The 20,578-nt window shown below is 33.4% G+C and overlaps 1 protein-coding gene across 8 annotated transcripts in view; it reads left to right on the forward strand.

Moving 5' to 3' along the window:
- The window catches only part of SEMA3A (semaphorin 3A), a 560,896-nt gene that overhangs the window by 399,773 nt on the left and 140,545 nt on the right, over nucleotides 1-20,578 (forward strand). For all 8 annotated transcript variants that reach the window (XM_055590101.1, XM_055590100.1, XM_055590098.1 and 5 more), the window contains one exon: nucleotides 670-789. In XM_055590101.1, the coding sequence (XP_055446076.1) occupies nucleotides 670-789 (120 nt within the window). The remainder of the gene's footprint in view (nucleotides 1-669; nucleotides 790-20,578) is intronic.

Raw genomic sequence — 20,578 nt, forward strand, 5'->3', positions numbered from 1 at the left:
TCTTTGTCTATGGAATTCTCCAGGCAAGAATACTGGAGTGGATTGCCATTCCCTTCTCCAGGGGATCTTCCCAACCCAGTGATCAAACCTGGGTCTCCTGCATTGCAGGTGGATTCTATACCATCCGAGTCACCAGGGCAGCCCAGTAATAAGTAGCACTGCTAAAGTTCAAAGTTAGTTGCCAATCATTATGAGTTACTGATGATGTTTCAAATTTATGTTTAGTAGAAGGTTTTATTACCTTTTATTTTTTATTTACTTTTCCAAATTTAAAGCTGACTTTTGCAAATAAATTTTCATCATTATTATGATTTAACTAATTGACTAAATAATTTTCTGTTTCCTTCATTTCCAGAAAAGTCACCTATGATAATTGGTTATCTATAACTTTATTCCACTTTTTAATAAATAAATTATAGTTTTAATAAAAACATTAAAGGGAATATTATATTTTACCCCCCAAAATAAGAACTTCTTTGTTTCATGTAACAATGAGAGCAAACCCTGTCTGTGTCTCACATAATAATGTGAACAATCAATAGAATAATAAGCTATAAAAACTAATGTGAAAGGACACAAAAGAAATCTGCTCAAACATGCCTAGCACACTAAAGGATACCTCAGCCATGCTCACTGCTAGAACTCACTGGTTTTCCTTTTGTTTTACAGAAAGAATGTGCTAATTTCATCAAGGTGCTTAAGGCTTATAATCAGACTCATTTGTATGCCTGTGGAACGGGGGCTTTTCATCCAGTTTGCACCTACATTGAAATTGGACATCATCCTGAGGTAAAGCTCGCTTTTTAAAAATGGTGTTTGTCCATGACCCCTTCCTTTTCAAATACTTTATTACTAATTTCTTTACTTCATTGAAGAAATTGCTGTTTGCTAGGTCCTACTTGGGATTCAGATGTTATTATTAATTTTAATCTGTGAATGCAAAAAGAATTGAGACCATCACTCAACAATAACTGAAACAGGGAGAAGGAAGGAAGAAAGCATTTGCTTTTCCTCTCTATTGAGTCCAATCCATTTTGCATGTGCAGCAGATGTCAGCAGGCTGCATGTGTACTGTTTTCTCCTTCATTTGTATATTGCCAGCTTTCCCCACCATTTCCCTTCTCAGCCAGAAGTGTCTGCCCCCACAGTTGTTTTCTTCTGCCCAGGGATTAAGAAAGGATGCCATACATGTGCTCAATGCTCTGATCATATGTTTGACCTAAATTGCTCACAGTTGTGTTCTTGCTTAGCTAGGCATTATATTTATATTTTGGACTATAATATTGTCAGGATAAAAAAGATAAAAAATGTTAATTTGTCTCTTGCTCCTGAAAGATGTTTTAGTGAGAAAATTAAGTTGGGTAAATTTAAGCAAAACTTGAAATTAGGGATGTATTTAAAGGAAAAGTTTCTAGTTTGAAAGCAATTCCATGGGTTGGATTTATCAATAGCATTTAATTATAAGCCCTTTATAATTTTTGGCACAAAATCCTATGAAAAACAAAAGTGTTCATGTGGTGAAAAAATCTTGTGACAGAATTTTCTTCCAATTGGAATCCAGAATTACTCATCAGATAAAAGGTTTGTTCCCAGAATGTTTCTGGAATCCTAAATGTTAAATATAATTTACATGTTAGCCACTTCTTTATAACTTTAAATCTTTTCTCTATATTTTCTTATGGAATCCAAAAGTGATACAAATATGTTCTTACAACCCAAACACTGAATAATCGAAACATTTTTGTGTTTTACCTTCTTTGTATAAGAAGACACCTTTAAGGCTATGTGGTTTCTAGACTAAACATGATTATTATGACTTTCCTGATGATCCTGAGAAGATTAAAACCCTTTCCCAAGTTCTCACAAGTTTAGACATTTGCCCTCATAAACCTCTTCCTCCAGTGCATCCTCCTCCTTTTTTTTTTTTACCAGCTCGCATTCTGTACCTGATGACATACCCAGGAGTTTTAAGTAAATTAAATTAAGGAAAGGCAGTTCTACTTAAGTTACTTGTTTTGTATTGATGAAATTAGGAATAATTTCTTGCATATAGTCCTGCAGATTTTGCATAATTAACTTTTTAGCAACTTCTGGATAAATCTTTCCTTCTTCACCTGCTTCTAGGCTATTTTCAATAGTCAGGCACCCTAAAACTTGGGTCCCACTTTTATGTTTATTGGAGATATCTCTGGAGAACATTCTGCATGTTGTCTTGGACTTTTCACATCTGTCTGGCACCATGCTATATGGGACAGTGGGACCCAGATAACTGAGCTCCAAACACAGGGTTAGTGGAAAATAGGTGGGCTTTAGGGTCATTTCTGGCTTCTAATCATGTTCTACAACTTACTATCTGTGGAGTCCAGGAAAATTGCTTAACCTCTCAGATTCTGTCTCATAATATGTAAAAACAAAGCAAACCTCTATGACCCTCAGAGTCCTTATATTTAAGTGAGAAATCAACTTACTACCTCCAACTGTCTCCCAATTCTCCAACCATGGCATGGCCCACTGACATTTTTTTGCTATAGAAACTCAAGGAGTTGTAATCCCTTCATTATTAAACTCATGTCCTCTAGCCTTTCATTGGAGAGCTTTTGTCCAACCTTAGTTCAATGCTTGATACTTAATCTGCAGTAAGCTACTAATTTCCTTTGTGTCTTTGTTTCTAATCTAGAAAATGGTGACAAGAATGGTCTCTACCTCATGCAGTTATAAGAGTTTGACATTGCTTAATGGGTAGTAGGTTCTTAAAAAAATGCAGATTGTAATTTTTAAAATATGAATGTGTATTGCAGGATGAAAGCCATTGGAGCTTTTATGGTAATAACTGTCACTTTGCTATTAAATGTACCTCATTCATCAGAGTTTATAAGTTACTGCACTGGGCTCTCATTCTTGCCAGGTCATTTTGTATTTAGCTTAATTCCTCTACTTTTAATTTTGAAGCTTAGATGATCTTGATGGCCATTTAAATTAAAATATCACATATGGTTTCTGTATTTTTACAATTTTCCCCAAATATAAATTTTTCATTCTGAAGTTGTTCTTTAGCAGAGTTCCCTCTTTCTCAACTCATCAACTACTCATTGCTGGTTTAAGAGTGGATGGGAGGATGAAGAGGTACAGGAGCCAGGCCATTTACCCAGCAAAATGGAGGAAGCCTTTTCCTCCACTGAAATAAATAAATAAAGCTTCCCATCCAATCACGTTATGGTAGGATATTGACGAACAAGTGTTTTATTGAAATTCTAAAACTCAGAACCTTTGAGAAAAGTCCTCCCTCAGAAGCTCAGTGGTCTTGAATTGCATGCCAACTGTGTTATGGGGAGATGCTGTTCCAGACTATTTAGGGGTCAGAGGGAAGATGATTATGCAATTATCTGGGGGAATTGGGAGCGGTCTAGACAGTCAATCTAGGAAATTCTGGAAAAGATATTATCAAGATGGCTTGTCTAGACAACATAAAATTCAATTTTCAATGCTAAACTGCCTTAAAAGAGAATCTGCTTTAAATTGATCTCTATTGGTACTTAAAATACTACACTTGTATTTAAACAGTTATACTGTTTTTGAATTTGAGACAATGAGACAATATGTGTTTCATGCAGTTAGGAGAGTCATGATGGTAATGGAAGGATTGGCAGAATAAGAAATAAAATAGCAAGCAGGACTGAGGCCAGGCTTGTTGGATTAGAGTTCATAAGATCTCCTGAAGTTTGAATTTAGTAACTTTTATTTACAGGGATGGGCTTTCAGACAGAACTAAGACAAACCTTTTCCTATATTCTGGTTGAAAAAGTAACAAGTATACACTGCTGTTTCCTGTCCTCATTACATAAAACAATGAAATAGTTTCTTTTTTAAAGTACTTTACATATTATAAATAATTTTATGACACAAAAAAGACATTTTGCTTTTATCATGACTTCATGGAGTTTTTAACATCCAGTTTTTTCTTTGCAGTGTCTTTAAAATAACTGTCTTATATTGAGTCCCCAAGATTGTTAAAATCCATTGTTAGAAACTATAGATTTAACCCTTTCAAGATGGCTGGAAGCCACAGAAATAAAGATATCACTTTTGAAACAAAGCAAAACTTCCTTCATCATTTAATAGCTTCAGATCTAATATGAAGAAATTAAAAACTCCTTTTAATTGTATTAGTTTTGCCAAATTTCAAAATGAATCCGCCACAGGTATATTTGGCAAAACTAATACAATTATGTAAAGTTTAAAAATAAAATTAAATTAAAAAAAAAAACTCCTTTTAAATAATAATAAGCAGTTTGCAAAGAAATCCTTGTTTAGTCTTCTGATTGTGAATAATCTTACTTTACTCTTCCTGCACTTTAATAGCAATATTTAAACTCCTGAATACTATATTCTGAAATCTCCTCTTGCTGTATAGTGAATGCCTTATGACCATACAGAGTATGTCATTGATTGCTGTATTAAGCAGATTTTGTGTTTCCTGTAGTGCAGTTGGGAATTGGTAGACCTATTAATTAACTCCAGTTCTGTAAGATATGTGTCAGTCAATTCTTGGTTATCCTCCAACAGTACTTGACCCTGAAGATAACTGCCTATGAAGTCACATGCTTCATACACATGTGTGTGTTTATTATAAAAATTCATGCAGAGTTCGCAGGAGGAATGATTCAGAGCTAGAGTACAGATGATTTTTTAGTTTAAGCTCTCAATATCATGCCATTCAAATGAAAAGTGTAAGCCATCCTTACGCAACAGAATATTCCCCAAAGACTTTTATTATATGGTATTTCCCTCTCAAATTTACATTTGTTAATAAAAAATGTATGAATTTAGGAGGGGCATAGCCGAAGAAGTCTCTGGTTGTTTTCTCAAATTCCAAAACGGCCTCCTCTGTGTACTGGGAGGAAATCTAAAGAAAGATGAACCCAGATGAGACCTGGAAAATATTAACTCTATAAATACTCTCATAATGCCATGATCTCAATTTATGATAGAACCAAAGGGACACTAAGAAATGCAGTAAAGCTTAATGGCTATCTCTAAGGTCATTTCTACAATGACAACTAATATATCAAGATATAAAATAAAATATTTTGTCTGTTTTTTTCTCTTCCACCAAGAATAAGAGTTTGCTTCTATGTAAAACTTTGAATCAAATGCTCTTTGTAACAGTCTCCAGGGCCAAAATTCTACTTAAGTGGTAGCTGGAGTTCAGTTGACTAATTTATACATCTAACTAACTTTTTCTAATTGAGTTATCTCTCTCAAATTATTTTGTCATTGAGTCCAATAGAATAAAAGTTTATTTCTTGTACTGTAGAAAGAGTACAAGAAGAGATGCCCAAGTTAAGAAATTTAGATATTTTGGTAAAACAATGAGGCATTCTTTTAGGGTGGTTATATCTTTCCATCTTGCTTAGATCATGCGTTGGAGTCTGACTTTTCCCACTTACGTTAGCAGAATAACATAAATTAGTAGGTTAGTAGACTAACAGAAGTCAGGATTCTTGGTGACTTCTTCTTGGCTTCATTATTTCCACCAGAGGCAGTACATCCCACATTTGCACTGCGAATCTGAGCCAAATGTGGTTGGAGTAAGACCATTATGGTTTCTAGGGGTTTTTTTTTCCCCCCTAATCTTTCAATACTTGAATTGTGTTGGACAGGAAACCATACAAATTACAATGCTGAAGAAACAGTACCACCAGTTATATTGCAAATTAAATTTTAAAATGCTCTTGTGTTTGTATTTGAGGAAAAAAATCACAGTTCATAAATTCTGTGACTTTAGCAATTCACCAGTGTATTTTCTATGAGCTATTAACATTCTAAACTCTAGATATTATCAAGAAGTCTGTTTCTCAAAATTAAAAGAACTAGTGGCCAAGTGAGGTAGTAGGAAAACCTAAATTATTAGAAACAAGTTTAGGGGGAAAAAAAATGTTAAAAGAGAGAAAGAGAACCGAAAATCCAAAGCAACATCCCTTTTATTGTGTTTAAAATGTTTCAAATGACCATTTTATATTTTGACTTGTTTGCTCTAAATATTTGATATGAAAACACCATAGTTAATGAGATAAATACACTTTTACTCTCTATACTTATTTGGTTTAATGGTGAAGTGTTTGGGTTTCTTTTTTTTCCCCCTACACCATATTTTGCCACCTGTTATTCCTAAAAACAATGACAGAAAAAATAGAAATGTTAACATTCAGTTCTTAACTTGCTGGGTATTTCATTCCATGTTTTGTCAGATCTAGTTCACATAGTACCAGAAAAATAATTTGGACAAAATTAAAAATTTTCTAAGGCCATATTGGTGCATGATGTCATTATCAATTACTTATTAAAAGACTTTATTATCTGTAGTACTCAATTCCTAAATGCATCTTTATTCACAGTCAACCCAGACATGAGAACTAAAAGATAAACAGTACTTTAACCAATGTATTTTTTCTTTTCCTCATGAACTATGAATGCTGGTTTGGAACAAAGACCTTTGATTTCCTGGAGTAATTTGTCACTGATAATGTGAACTCCAACTTAATTCTCTTCTACTGTACCCTCTTGACTGGTTGCTTTGCACTCATTCCATATATAATGTATTTTGAGAGGAGATTTCTGTTCATAAAAACTCTTGTTATCAATATTATATTTTTCCCAAAACAAACAAAAAATAGAGTAGTGCTAAACCCCAGCACCTGCTCACCTGTTTAGGCTGTTTTCCTCTCCTTCCTCTTCAGGACCTTTTCTTTATCCTTGGACTCACATTCTGTTTTTCCTCATTTATCTCTTTGTCTTCTTGCCTAAAGTAGTTCATTTGGAACCAAAGGTTAAGGTTGTAAAAATACAACTTGGATATATGTGTGAGAAGGAAGGTATTAGTTTCATATATTTGAAACTTTGGAAACACAGCAAAAAAAATTTAAACTGAATTTACACAAATCAGAATACATTCACCTCCTCTTGGTGTGTGTTCCAAATAGCCCTCAGCAAGTTATCTTGTAGATTTGTTTTAAATCATAATGGTTCACTTTGATGATAACCTGAGGAAAATTATATAAGTCCATTCTAAACTAGTTGGATAACTACCTCATAATCATGTAAAATCTTAAGATTTTAGTGCCCTTGTTCGCTTAAGGCTTATAAACATGTGAGTGCCAAGGATATACCTGTAATATCTTGGGCTAATGAGAAGGAAACAAGAGTTGACTTGATAGGCAAACACTGTCTTCCTGCCAAGTGAAGGCCAAGTGGAGGTCAGAATGGGCCGTATGAAAGATCTTGCTGTGCTTCAGAGGAAAGTAAATTACCCCAGAGCACAAAGGAGAGTTCTGACTGTAACTCCTGGTCACTAGAATCACCTTCATATTGTAAGAAGGTATTTACTTTTCAAGATTTACAAAGATATTGTTTGCTAATTCTGATTTCAATTGTATTTGTTCTCTAGTCAGTACTTAATTTTAACCATGAAGAACCTATACTTAGCTTTATAATCTTATTAATGTAGTTACTATTAGAAAATATACAATGTAAGGTAATTGGAAGCCCACTAAGGAGCTACCTTTTAAGCAGACAGTGTCCCCTGTTCCCTGTGTTCACATCTGAGGACGCTCCCCTTGCTCTAGTGTGTTGACTTCTCTTCTAGGCTCCTTGTGGTTCTCAGTTGCTCCAGTCTTACCACATGTGGTCTGTTTGGAAGTTGGAGGATCTGGGGAAATAGAAATAGCAAAGACTGATGCTGAGAATCAGTGTGAGGTAATATGAATAGCATTGAGGTGAAAAGGAAAGGTATAATGAGAAAACCAGAAGTTTTGGTATAAAAGTTTTATTAAATAGATTTGAGAGAATCAGATCAGTTCAGTTGCTCAGTCGTGTCCGACTCTTTGCGACCCCATGAACCGCAGCACGCCAGGCCTCCCTGTCCATCACCAGCTCCCAGAGTTCACCCAAACTCATGTCCATTGAGTTGGTGATGCCAGCCAGCCATCTCATCCTCTGTCATCCCCTTCTCCTCCTGCCCCCAATCCCTCCCAGCATCAGAGTCTTTTCCAATAAGTCAGCTCTTCGCTTGAGGTGGCCAAAGTATTGGAGTTTCAGCTTTAGCATCAGTCCTTCCAAAGAACACTCAGGACTGCTCTCCTTTAGAATGTACTGGTTGGATCTCCTTGCAGTCCAGGAGACTCTCAAGAGTCTTCTCCAACATCACATTTTAAAAGCATGAATTCTTCGACGCTCAGCTTTCTTCACAGTCCAACTTTCACATCCATACATGACCACCGGAAAAACCATAGCCTTCACTAGACGGACCTTTGTTGGCAATACTAGAAGATAATAGAGGCTTAGCATTTATAATCTAGGATTCTTCAGATTTGTAGCTACAATTCTGTTCTGCTGCTACAATCAATGCCTTTGTATTATTGGAAGCAATTTGTATTCCAAAGCAATTTATAGTCATTAAGATAAAATTGACATTAATAAAAACATAGGAAACATTTTTCCTAAGTAAGGTTCTAATAATAATGGTGAGGAATATAAAGATGAATGTCTGCCCCCAAAGATTGAACACATACATAGATATATAACTTCAACATTGGTGAAAACATGAGCAATGATAATGATAATCCCAACAACTAGTATTTACCAGCAATAATTATGCTCTGTACTGGCAGCATTGAGTACGTTACCTTAGTCTTCACAAAATCTGATGAAGTACGTACTCATCACATCCTCATTTTATTGATGAGAAAATTAAGGTTTCCATGGGTATTTTGTAATGGGCCTGAAGCAATCATGCTATTCAGTGCTTTATGTCTGAGTCGAGAATCTGCTCCTTTAAAAGAAAGTACCGGTTGGTGCAGGGGGAGAGGAGGATTAAAATCATTAATTCTTATTTAAATTATTAAAGATTTTGTCATGTATTTATATTTTATATTTCAGAACTTCTTAATGTATGCCTAGTCTGAACAAAGTGATAACTGTAATTAAGGGATAGCTTGATGAAGTGAACAGAAGCCATCATGTTTAAGCTGGGCTTTGAAAACTGGATCAAATACTGATGGATGTGGAGGATCCTTTAGTAAGACTAGAAGGATAGAATAGAAGGACAGAGACATGAAAGGCATTGGTAAGTGGCACATGTCTCAGCATGCATAGAGTACAGTGATTTTCAAAAGGAGCTGGAAAATTAGAATCAAATTGATTTTGGGAATCTAGTCAAGAGCTATACAAAGCCATAGAAGGTTACTACTAGTATTGCTATGATTGGTTCTGAAACATATTTTTAGTATCGGTGTGTTCATGGTAGGGGATGGACATATAGGAATATCCATTTTGAGACTATGGCAAAAGTTCAGAAATGTCACATAATGAGAACTTGGACTGATACTGAGGAAAAAGATACTGAGTAATGTTTCAAATTCTCACAACAAACAATAATAATATAGCATCTAAATATCATAAATCATGATGTATATTGACATGATGATACTCTTTAAACTCTCCAGTGAAAAAGTGGTTTCCCAATTCTTTTGTGACAATTAGATAAAACATGCTTTATAGCATATTGTGGCTTACTTCACTTCTGAGTCTACAAATAAGCTGACTTTATGTTGTGCATAAAACATTAAGCTACCATATGCAAAGTTATGTGAATTTCTCACCCATGGCGTATAACAAAAACATGGTTTCTCCACACTTGTAAATCCAGAGAATGCTATTTTGTGTAATGCATCTGTGAAAGCAATTCAAACACACTTTGTTTTAAAAAAAATAACAAAAAGAAACAAGATGCATTGTACTTAGAAATAGCTATTTTTAAATGAAAACCATGCTTTAATTTTAATTTCATTATTATATTTTAGCTTATACTGATTTTGTGAGATTTTTGTGAGACTAATATATCCAGTTTATCCCTTGTTTTTCTGCCCAGTTTTCCTCCTGCTATAAATACTCTGTGGCTTTTAAATTAATTTTATTACTATTAATGACTGTCATGGCTGGCATATTTGATGGTTTTATGAATATTATAGCATTTTATATTCATTACCCAGGGACTGAAATGCTATCCCCACTTTTCACTTTTGGAAACTCTCAGAAAAATTCAGCAGCCTCCCTATCATCATACAGCTAGTCAGTTTGTCATGTGACTTTTCTAGTGACGTCAATATTATGTCTCATACTGCACTGATGTCGTACCATCCCCACTGGTAGGATGCTGTCCTATGTGTGTTTTTTTAATTATATATATTTTTGGTGTAGTAAGAATGCTTAACATAAATCTACTCTCTTAACTTTTTAAGTGCACGATTCACTATTGTTAACTATAGGCACCATGCTGTGCAGCTGCTCTCTAGGACTTACTCATCTTGTGTAACTGAAACTTTATACCCATTGAGCAGCAACTCCCCATTTTTCTACCTGCAGCCCCTGACAACCACTGCTCTATTCTCTCATTCTATTCTCTCAATCTATGAGTTTAACTGTTTTAGATTTCTCACATAACTAAAATCATGCAGCATTTGCCCTTCTGCTCCTGGCTTATTTTACCTAGCTTAATATCCTTTAGACACCGCACAAAAGAAATCACTTTCTTTTCTACTAATTCCCTCTCTATGTAATAAATGTGTTTAGCAAAAATAAAACTTGCCTGTGGTACTTCCACTTAGACACACAAAAAAATGCTAATATGTTTTACACTCAGTCATGTCTGACTCTCTGCAACCCCACGGACTGTAGCCCAACAGGCTCCTCTGTCTATGGGCTTCTCCAGGCAAGAATATTGGAGTAGGTTGCCATTTCCTTCTCCAGGGGATCTTCCCGACACAGGGATTGACTACAATCAGAGAGTTGTAATTTTTTTTTTTATGCAAAAGGAAAAATCAGATTCTGTAGCATTAATAGACATATAATTGAGATAGATTTCTTAAAATATTTTAAAAATTAATGAGTTTCCCACTTCTTATTCAAAATAAGTTTAGCAATGAAATGTATCTTACTATTTCTTGGTATTTTGATCATGTCATAATTCAAGAACACAAAGTCTGGATATTATTTTATGTAGAATTTTAGATTCTCTAATAAACAGAAAATATGTAATTTTATATGGCACACAGACTATCAAATAACAGAGAATTGACATTGTCTTTATTTCATTTTCCTTAACGTAAATGGGCCTTATCAAGCTATCTCTGCTGATGAAAATATTAGCATATCTGAAAGCAGAAATAATTTTACTCAAAAATAATTTTGTACTTATGAATCTTTAGAATTTCCAGCTAGAACAAATGTATCTTGATAAATATATATTCACATGAATAGACATTTTTTAATCACTGCCTCAGAAATTGAATTGTGTAGGCTTTCATCTTCCACTTAATACTGTTATTTCTATTTTTGCCTATTTTACTCATATATTTCAGTAATTTAAATCCATTTCTATATAAATGATAGAAAATTTGATATTAATGCCTGAATACAGCTTGAGATTTGTATATTTATATGTCAGAAATCAATCCGCATGGAACAACTACTTTCCATTTTATTTTATTTTTATTTTCCAGTCTGCTGTTTTAATTTGATTGTGCATCTCTGGCCACTGAAAGCAATCTCAGGAATTGCTGAGCGGTTAAAAAGGGAGTCTAATGGGATCTAAAAATCAATTCACAGGTCTGTCACTGATTCATTGTGTGACTTTTGCTGCCACTGAAATGACATTAAACTGGTCTCCTCAACAATTTTATACATCAGAATTTCTCTTATAATAAATAAATACCTATCTAATATGCCTTATGGATATATACTTTAAAAAGTAGCTTGATGATTAAGAACTTCAAGACTAGCTTCTATTTTAAGATACCTCACTTGAGATTAATACACAGCTTTATACAGAGGCTGAAAGTCTGGATCTTTCTAATGTTGCAAATGGGGTTTTGTATACACGCCAGGGTTCAAGCTCCTCTTAAGTGCTTTTATCCTGGCAAACTTTTCTTCTTTTGATTTATATTTTGTTGGCATTTAATAGCTGTCTTACCTCATATTTAAATTACTCAACCTGGAAAGGATGGATGTTTAGTATCCCACATCGACTTGCCCTTTGCTGGCCTAAATCTTGGACGCAAATGGAAGATTTGTAGGAAGGGAAACCTATTCTTTGTATTATATCATGCTAGAGAGCAGACCTAGCTACTACCTTGACACTGTTAAATTTTTGCAAATTTTCTTAACAGTGTGGAATTTTAAAAAATTCATGGCTATGATTGCACAATCTCTTAGACACATATAATTTTTTTCTAGAATAAAATGCAATGACTTATCTGAGAGAGGAATAGGAAAATATCATGCCATTGATAAGCAAAATATTTCCATTTTAACAATGTAAATATCCATAAAGATAGAAGTGAACTAACATCCCTTTGTTCATAAAATGCATAAGGCAGTCAGTTGTTTTCAGTCTCTTGATTAAAATCAACTTCAGGTGAAATGATATGACAAAACCAAATGATGTGTTTGCCACAGGGATGACAAAAAAATTTAATCCATTCACTTTTCTACCTTATACTAATAAAAGTCTGAAAAATGTAACAAGCTTCTAAGAAATAAATGAAAAGTATTTTTCAACTATGCTACTAAGAAAAATATTTTGACCTGAAATTTTTACTACAAAATATTCAGTTGCAAAATTTGATATACACAAGACTACTGAAGCCTAGCAACATCCTAAGCACAAAGCTCAGCAATATCTGATATCTTACTTTTAAAAAATGATGTGTCCAGAGTTAAACTGTGACCACAATTTCCATAAATTTTTGCACAAAAGTGCTTGTTTATAATACTATAGCTTATAGTTACTGCATAACGCCTCTAATTCCTATCCTCCATTTCATAATATAGAAAATTTAAACTCAAATTGCTTAAATAGTATCTTCAAATCCCCTGGCTACTTGGTGGTTAAAAGTTGAACTTAAACTCAGCTCTTCTGACAGCTAATTAAGAGTTCTTTCCATTATACTACATGGCCTCATTCTCACTATCACACGTGGAAAAGGACATGAAAGGCACAATATTTCATTTGTATCAAGTTGTTTATATAAGTTTTTAAAAATAAAATGTATAAGTAATATTAAATAATTACTTTTGAAAAGTTCTTTTCTTGTACTTCCTCCATGCATTCAGAGTCTGATTATAAACTATGTTGTGAGGGAAAAATTGTGTGATTTCTTTTACAAAAGTACTATTTCCTTTTCCAAAATAAGTCAATCGTCTCTTAAAAATAGATAAAATTTGAATATTGTTTCAATACTTTACACTATTTTCCTTTATTCTCATGAAACTAACTAGGTTAAAGATGATTTCTATTAGTTGTAGCAGTCAACACATATCAGATATTATCAACGAAAGTAACTGAAACATTAGGAAGGCAACCTGAACACTGTGAACAGCAGAATCATACAGAATTTCACCCACACACCTCTGCATACAATGGACAAGAATGACTAAACTCTTTGATCTCTCTTGGATAACATGAAAGAGTAAAAGGGAAAAAAGCAACATCTGTTAGAAAAAGGGTTTAATGAACAGGGTGGGGACCCAGTTGAGTGTTAACACAGAGCATGAGAAAAGAAAAAGAATTCAGGAACAAATTTATTTATACTCATAGACCTCAACATGTCCTAAGAAAATCTGATTTAGAAAAAGGATATTAAAATTATTACAGTTTGATTTATATTTAAATTATTTATAATTCCTGCAGTGAGTTCTCTACAAATGTTTTCAACAGGAAAAATATATATGTATATATGCAGTATATATCTATATAACTTTTTACATATTATATATATATGTATGTTTATGTCCATAGTGATAGCAACATCTTAGACAAATAGTGAAGGTGTAATATAAGGAACATATGTCAGTTTAGATTGCCTGAATATATATTTGTAAATATAGATTTTAATCTACTTTCCATGTATCTTAGGGAAGCTGTGGGAAAAATGATTGTTTTGAAATGGATCAGTTGTATATAGGGGTAGATATTGCCTGGGCATTGTCCATCATTCAGCTATTGCAAATATCCAAAGCAAAAATATTTTATCTGTACTTTATAAATTTGGGTAACTTTAAGGTTTGTGAGTTTTTGTATCCTAAAGGGTGGTGATGGTGACTTTTCTTTTTTATTATTTGTATCATATCTATTGTAAGTATAGATTCTGCTGTCATATGATTTAGTCTTTTCTAGGACTCTGACCATTAACAATAGCTCTTCCCAGCTTTATGTCTGGTGGATGACATCTACATATATGACATTCTGTCCTAGGCACACCCATTATATATATGTAAGAATATTTGAAATATGAGTGGGTAAAAGAATGACTTTAGAGCCTGAAATTTGAAAAAATAATGACATTAGAGTATTAACCTTGAATTTGCCCTAGTTTCTTTAAAATAAAGTAAAAAGAAAACTGTTAAATATATACATATATAAGTTCAAGGACGCAAACCATGTTTGAGGTCAGAAAAAGTGAATCATGGTCAAAAATGGCAAGAATCCATGATTTTAGATTAGTGAGAAAGTATTTAGGAAATACAAAAGGAAAGATATTTGCCTCTAAGATCATTCCTATATGTAATAGACTAAGTAGACTCTTCTGCTGGATGCCAGACAAGCTGTGTAAAGATCACCCATAACCTCTGGTTCCGTTTAATGGAATAATACTAACTCAGATCCTGCTCTGTCCCTACTGCTGACCAGCACCACTTGGCCTGACCAGTCAGGTTATCACACTGAAGCCAGAGCAGTCTTCTCTGAGAGCAAACAGTAGCCTGTCTCTTCTGTTTAAAGATATTGCTTTGCTTCCTTTTAACCTTAGCAACTAGGGAAGTCTACTTTTTGATCTCAGTCCTTCCTATCTTAGCATCCTTTTTTGGGCCACACTCCCCTTACTTTGTCCTAGCACCCTGGAGTTCCTTTTTCTTCTTTTGTTGCCTTTACATTCCCCATCTCTCTTCTTTTAGGCCTTCCATTTTTCTTTTCAGCATCTGCCTGTTTCTTGGATGGATCTTCCTTTGGATTTTTAATTAATTTATTTTAATTGGAGGCTAATTACTTTACAATATTGTAGTGGGTTTTGCCATACATTGGCATGAATCAGCCATGGGTGTACATGTGTTCCCCATCCTGAACCCCCCTCCCACCTCCCTCCCAATCCATCTCATCCCTCTGATCTCAATTCAATCATTACTTCCTTAGAGCAAGTTCCTTGTCTCCTCTTGTATTGTAGATTAATACTATTCTTGTGTGTACTCTCAAAGCAACATAGGTGAAAAGGCAGACAAATAAATAGATGCATATATTGTGATAAGTCTTATGATTAGAGAAATTTATCTGAAATAGGATATATATTTGCAAAAGGAATTCACATAAACTCTGAACTGTTAAGCATCATTTCTTCATATCTCAAGGGTTAATTATTCTTGTTTCTTCTGTGTAAAAAGCCACATCATGCAAATCAGAATGAGGACTTGAAATAAAGATTCCTTGAATAACACCAAGTATTCTCTTTTAATGGATGCTCCATATTTTAATATAATCCATTTTATAAATTTGATTTATATCACCATTTTCATGTCAGGAATAATCCATGTTGATTAACATAAAACTATGCTTAAATTTTAGCACTTCTGATTTTTTTTATGTTATTGTTGATATAATTGTTTTATCCCTCATATGCATATGGCTCTAAGTAGAGAACAGTAAAATTTTCATTATAACATTTGATCTACAATTGAAAGTTATTCTGCTCTCAGGGCCCTTATGTAGCAAGTCAGAAAAATAGTTGAAGAATATACATGACTAAACCTAAAGGAAGGAAGGGAGAGGGGCTAAGAGAAGAAAGGAATGAAGTAATATGCCTCAAATCCATTTAAAATAGAAACTATAATAATAATAATGTATCTACTAATTTTTTTTTGTAGCCCTTTATTAAAGTTGAACAGAAATTCTTTGCAGAGTAAATCCAGTATGACACTTAAGATTCTGTGAGTGCTGTCAACTCATAACATAACATTGATGTTGACATATACATTTCTCCTAACCGAAGACTAACACAAAGGAAGCAATAAATATAATTAGTAATGTAATGTTCAGCAGCAGCTTTTGCTGATGGTGTAGGTAAGTGGGAGCTTTAAAGAGAGAGGATCCAGGAGACAAGGGGAGGGCAAAGGCAGAAATATGTCCACACTAACATTAAAAAGGTAAAAATACTGGAGGCAGTATTACCGGAAAACTATACTCCATTGCTTGAGTTTCGAATTAAAGCTCACTGGGGATGAAGGCAAATTCTGTTTTGGTCAAGGAATTGCCTTCATCTTCCCCGTTAGGATGTCATTGGCAAGAGATGACACAACTTGCTTAACAATCGGGTATTTCAGAGGTTTGCAGTTTGACAGGGAGCAAGATTCCCTTGACTCTCCTTAAATGCTTTTTTCCCTGTTTGTGAACAGCATGTATTTGACATGTGTAAAACATTATTTCACTAATATTCTTAGAGAGTAGACTATGGGTTGACTAGAATTCCAACGTTAGAATTTAAGCAGACTGTACAAAGTTGTGAAATATGCAACCTGCATGTCTCTCTATTGGGAAAAATGAGACATTGTGATATTATGGCATTTAACTGTGTTCATAATGTACTTGTTTAAATTCTAGAGAAATCATCTCAGAATTCTACAGTGCTTGGAAGGTTAGAAAAAAGAGCATTATAATAAAAATCCCTGCCTATTTTTGACAAACCAAAATTGACTTAATTAAACTCTTTTCTTATGAGTTATTAATAGATCAATAAATTTCTGGATATTCATTGTGAGGAAAGTATAAAGATATTGCCCAAAACATGGAGTCAAATTAAAAAAAAAGTTTTCCCTAATCCTGTTTGAGTTTTTAAAAACCACTTTGGCTTAATAATAGTGTTACCTAGATTGAGGTTTGATTTTTATCATTTTACCTCAAAAGGGATTTGTGATCAAATGTGTTTTACCTAGGAAGTTGTTCCGTTTAAAAGATTCTGAATTGTAACACTAAATACAGCTTACTCTAATTCTCCTCCCAATTCCCTGAAGCCGCACTCAAATGATAAGGTTGTGCTTTCAATTTGGAGATTTTTTTATACAGATTAGTCTTGCAATATAAATATATTATATGAAAGCATACTCTTTTTTTCATTCTACACAGTTTCGTTTAGCACATGGTGTGACACATTTTAGACAGTTGATAATATTTGTTAAGTAAATGAATAACCACGAGTAGCATAATTATTATGATTTTAAAAGTATTAAGTTTAAAGATTCTTATTTTTATATTTAATGGGAATATTTAATAGTTTCCTATTTTTATAGGAAAATAATTAATATCATACTTTCATTCCCACTTTGACTTATTTTCTTGGCTTCTAGGTGTAAGCTTAAATTCCATTTTGCATTTATTTGTTCAACTCCATGCTGTATGTTTACTTTTCTTTGCACTTGGGTTATGTCTTTCCTCCTTGCAGAGAAAACACATTATTGCCATGCTGTAGGCTATATCTGCACAAATTTAGGTAAACCATCTGCAAACATCATGTTCCTTGTCCATTGTTTAAAGAGCGAATAATAAAGAATACATGTTTCAAGAGTGGAGTGGAGGGTACCTCATGATTTAACAGCCATTAGTACTCTGATTGTCCTAAATTCTTATTAAATAAATATGTAGATTTTTTCCTATGAGATAGTCTACTTATTCCCTGAACTTCCATGGTTTTACTTATAAGGTTTTTCTTACCAAGATCTTTCCAAATCAGACTTTAAGAATTGTATGTACTCACATCTCTACTGTAATCTAAAAAGTAATAACATTCTTTTACAATATTTGTATTATTATTCAGAGAATGTATGGGATCAAACTTCAAAAATCTTACAGATATTCACAAACCTAATTCTCTACTAGTTTATTTCTTATAATAGGACAGATCTAACTTTAAAGCCTTCTTAAAGATAATGAGTTTTACAGATAAATTGTCCTAAGAATGAATGTTTTAAATGTCTTATTTATTTAGTCTTATATATCTGTTAAATATTTCTCATTTATACAGCAATTTTGCATCATCAGTATGTTTCATAATCTTTAAACTTAGTTTGATAGCACAGGTTTCTTTTCTAGTTCATAAATCTAGTATTTAAAATAATACTCCGTATAATTAAACTATGAGTTGTTTGTATATAATAGTTTTATGTATATATAAATATATATACACTCTTCAGAAGCTGCATAATTATTTTTTTAAAGCATTCATTTGTAAAATGAGCCCTGTAATGAATTTACCATAAGAAATGTTAATAACTACTCTGAAGGAATGACTATATTTCATGTGATTTCTAGGTAATTCAAAATTATAACTTTATGCAATTTAGATATGAATTATTTCTGTCAAGTGATTACAGGTTTGTTGTTGGTGTTTATTCACTAAGTTATGTCTTGACTCTTTGCGATGCCATGGACGGTAACCCACCAGGCCCTTCTGTTCATGGGATTTTCCAGGCAAGAATACTGTAGTGGGTTGCCATTTTACTTCTCCAGAGGATCTTCCCAACTCAGGGATCACACTCATGTCTCTTACTTGGTAGGCGGATTCTTTACCACTGAACCACCTGGGAGCCCCAATTAAAGGTTACAGACTGTTAAGTGTTTATATTCAAAACTACAGTTGCACTGAACCAATAATTTTAACCTTCTCTATTTTATCTGTGAAATAATATTTGCAGTCTGATATATGTCAAAATATTAATAGTTGATCAGTGTTTGTAGATTTTATCTATAAAGTTAAAAATATTCTTGTTGAAGAACTTATAATCAATAAGGATTTCATTTATTTTTAAAATGGAAAAATTTATATCATACTGATATCTATATGTGTAACATATATTCTTATGCCAGTGGAGAACCAAACTGATAGCTGAACTGAGATCTTAACATTTTTGTTCCTATATAAGGGGAAGTATTTTACACTACTCATAAAACATGCTACAAAGTGGTGCTTGACATGAATGTTTATGTATAATTTTTAACCAAATGGCATTTTCTTCCCCTAACAGCTCTAAATTGACTCATCATCATGTCTTAGGAGAATTATTACTTCAGTGTCTTTTTTTACTCTTTGTCAAGCTCAAATAACTTAGGCAAATAACTTTAAATAATTTTCAAAACAACCTTTCCTTTGTTTCAAATCCTGAAAAAAAAAAATAACATTTAGAGTAGCATGAAAGGTTTCTCAACTAAAACAAGAAAAACTTTATTTATTTTTCATCTCAAGCTAATATTTTATATTCTAGTGGTTTTCATCTTGTTGGACAGGACTTTCAGAAAAATGAATAGGATAATGCATTTTATGTCATTTTTCTAATTATATCAAATTTCATAGTCAAAGACTAATAAAATATTCTGTTTTATTTAAATAGATATGAAAAATATCTTCATAATCAGTCAGCATAAAACTCACATAGAATACCATTTGTGCTATATTATGATAGTGGTAAATAAAATTGAACTAAGACAGGAATCCTGCCTTAACTAACTTAGAATTTACTTAGAGACATGAACTAAAACTGTCAAAGTCACAATATTATTTTCAACAAACAATTTTTGGTACTCTTTTTATGATGATACCAACTTTATGGATTTAAGTTGAAAGATATATTTAACATGTTTTCTGCCCAAAAGACTGCATGGGCATTTGAGAAAGAAATTTTAAAAAAATAGAAATCATTTGTAACATAAAGCAGTGGACAGTTATAATATGGTTATGTATACAGTGCCAGAGAATCCCTGATATTGGAGTATCCAGTTTTGCCTAAGAGTATTTAAGCTAGTTCCAAGCAGGTCAAAACAGAATAGGGTCATTTCAGAAAATGGGGAGAAATTGCAAGGCGCAGAGGAACAAGAGTAAAACAAAATGCAGAAGCATAGAGGAAACGTGATGCTGATCAAGGAATGTAATACAGTGCGATAGATTTTCAGAGAATGCATGTCAGTGAGAATGAAGTATTCATGGCAAGAGGATAGTAACAACAGCAGTAACATTAAAACAATAATAATAAACTGCTATTTTTGAGATACTCCTAAACACTTTTAGATATGACTTCTGTTTATCTCTCATATTTCCACTGAGATGCCCCTCTGTAAGGAAAGCCTTTGCTGACTATTTCATTCCTAGCTCCCACCTAAGTCAAGTCACCATTGTATTTTGAATATGATATTGTCCTTTAGAAACATACATTAAAATTGCGTATATATTATATGTGTGTGTGTTAGCCTCTCAGTCATGTCAAACTCTCTGCAACCCTGTGGATTATAGCCTGCCAGGCACCTCTGTCCATGGAATTCCCAGGCAAGAATGCTGGAGAATACTGTCCATTCCTTTCTCCAAGGGATGTTCCCAACCCAGGGATCAAACTCGGGTCTCCTGCATTGCAGGTGGATTCCTTACCATCTGAGCCACTAGAGAAGCCCTTGTATATATCTATATATGTATGTGTATCCCCTATATATGTATATAGA

This window comes from Bubalus kerabau, chromosome 8 (genome assembly GCF_029407905.1).
Source record: "Bubalus kerabau isolate K-KA32 ecotype Philippines breed swamp buffalo chromosome 8, PCC_UOA_SB_1v2, whole genome shotgun sequence".
In the NCBI taxonomy this organism is placed as follows: Eukaryota; Metazoa; Chordata; class Mammalia; order Artiodactyla; family Bovidae; genus Bubalus; species Bubalus kerabau.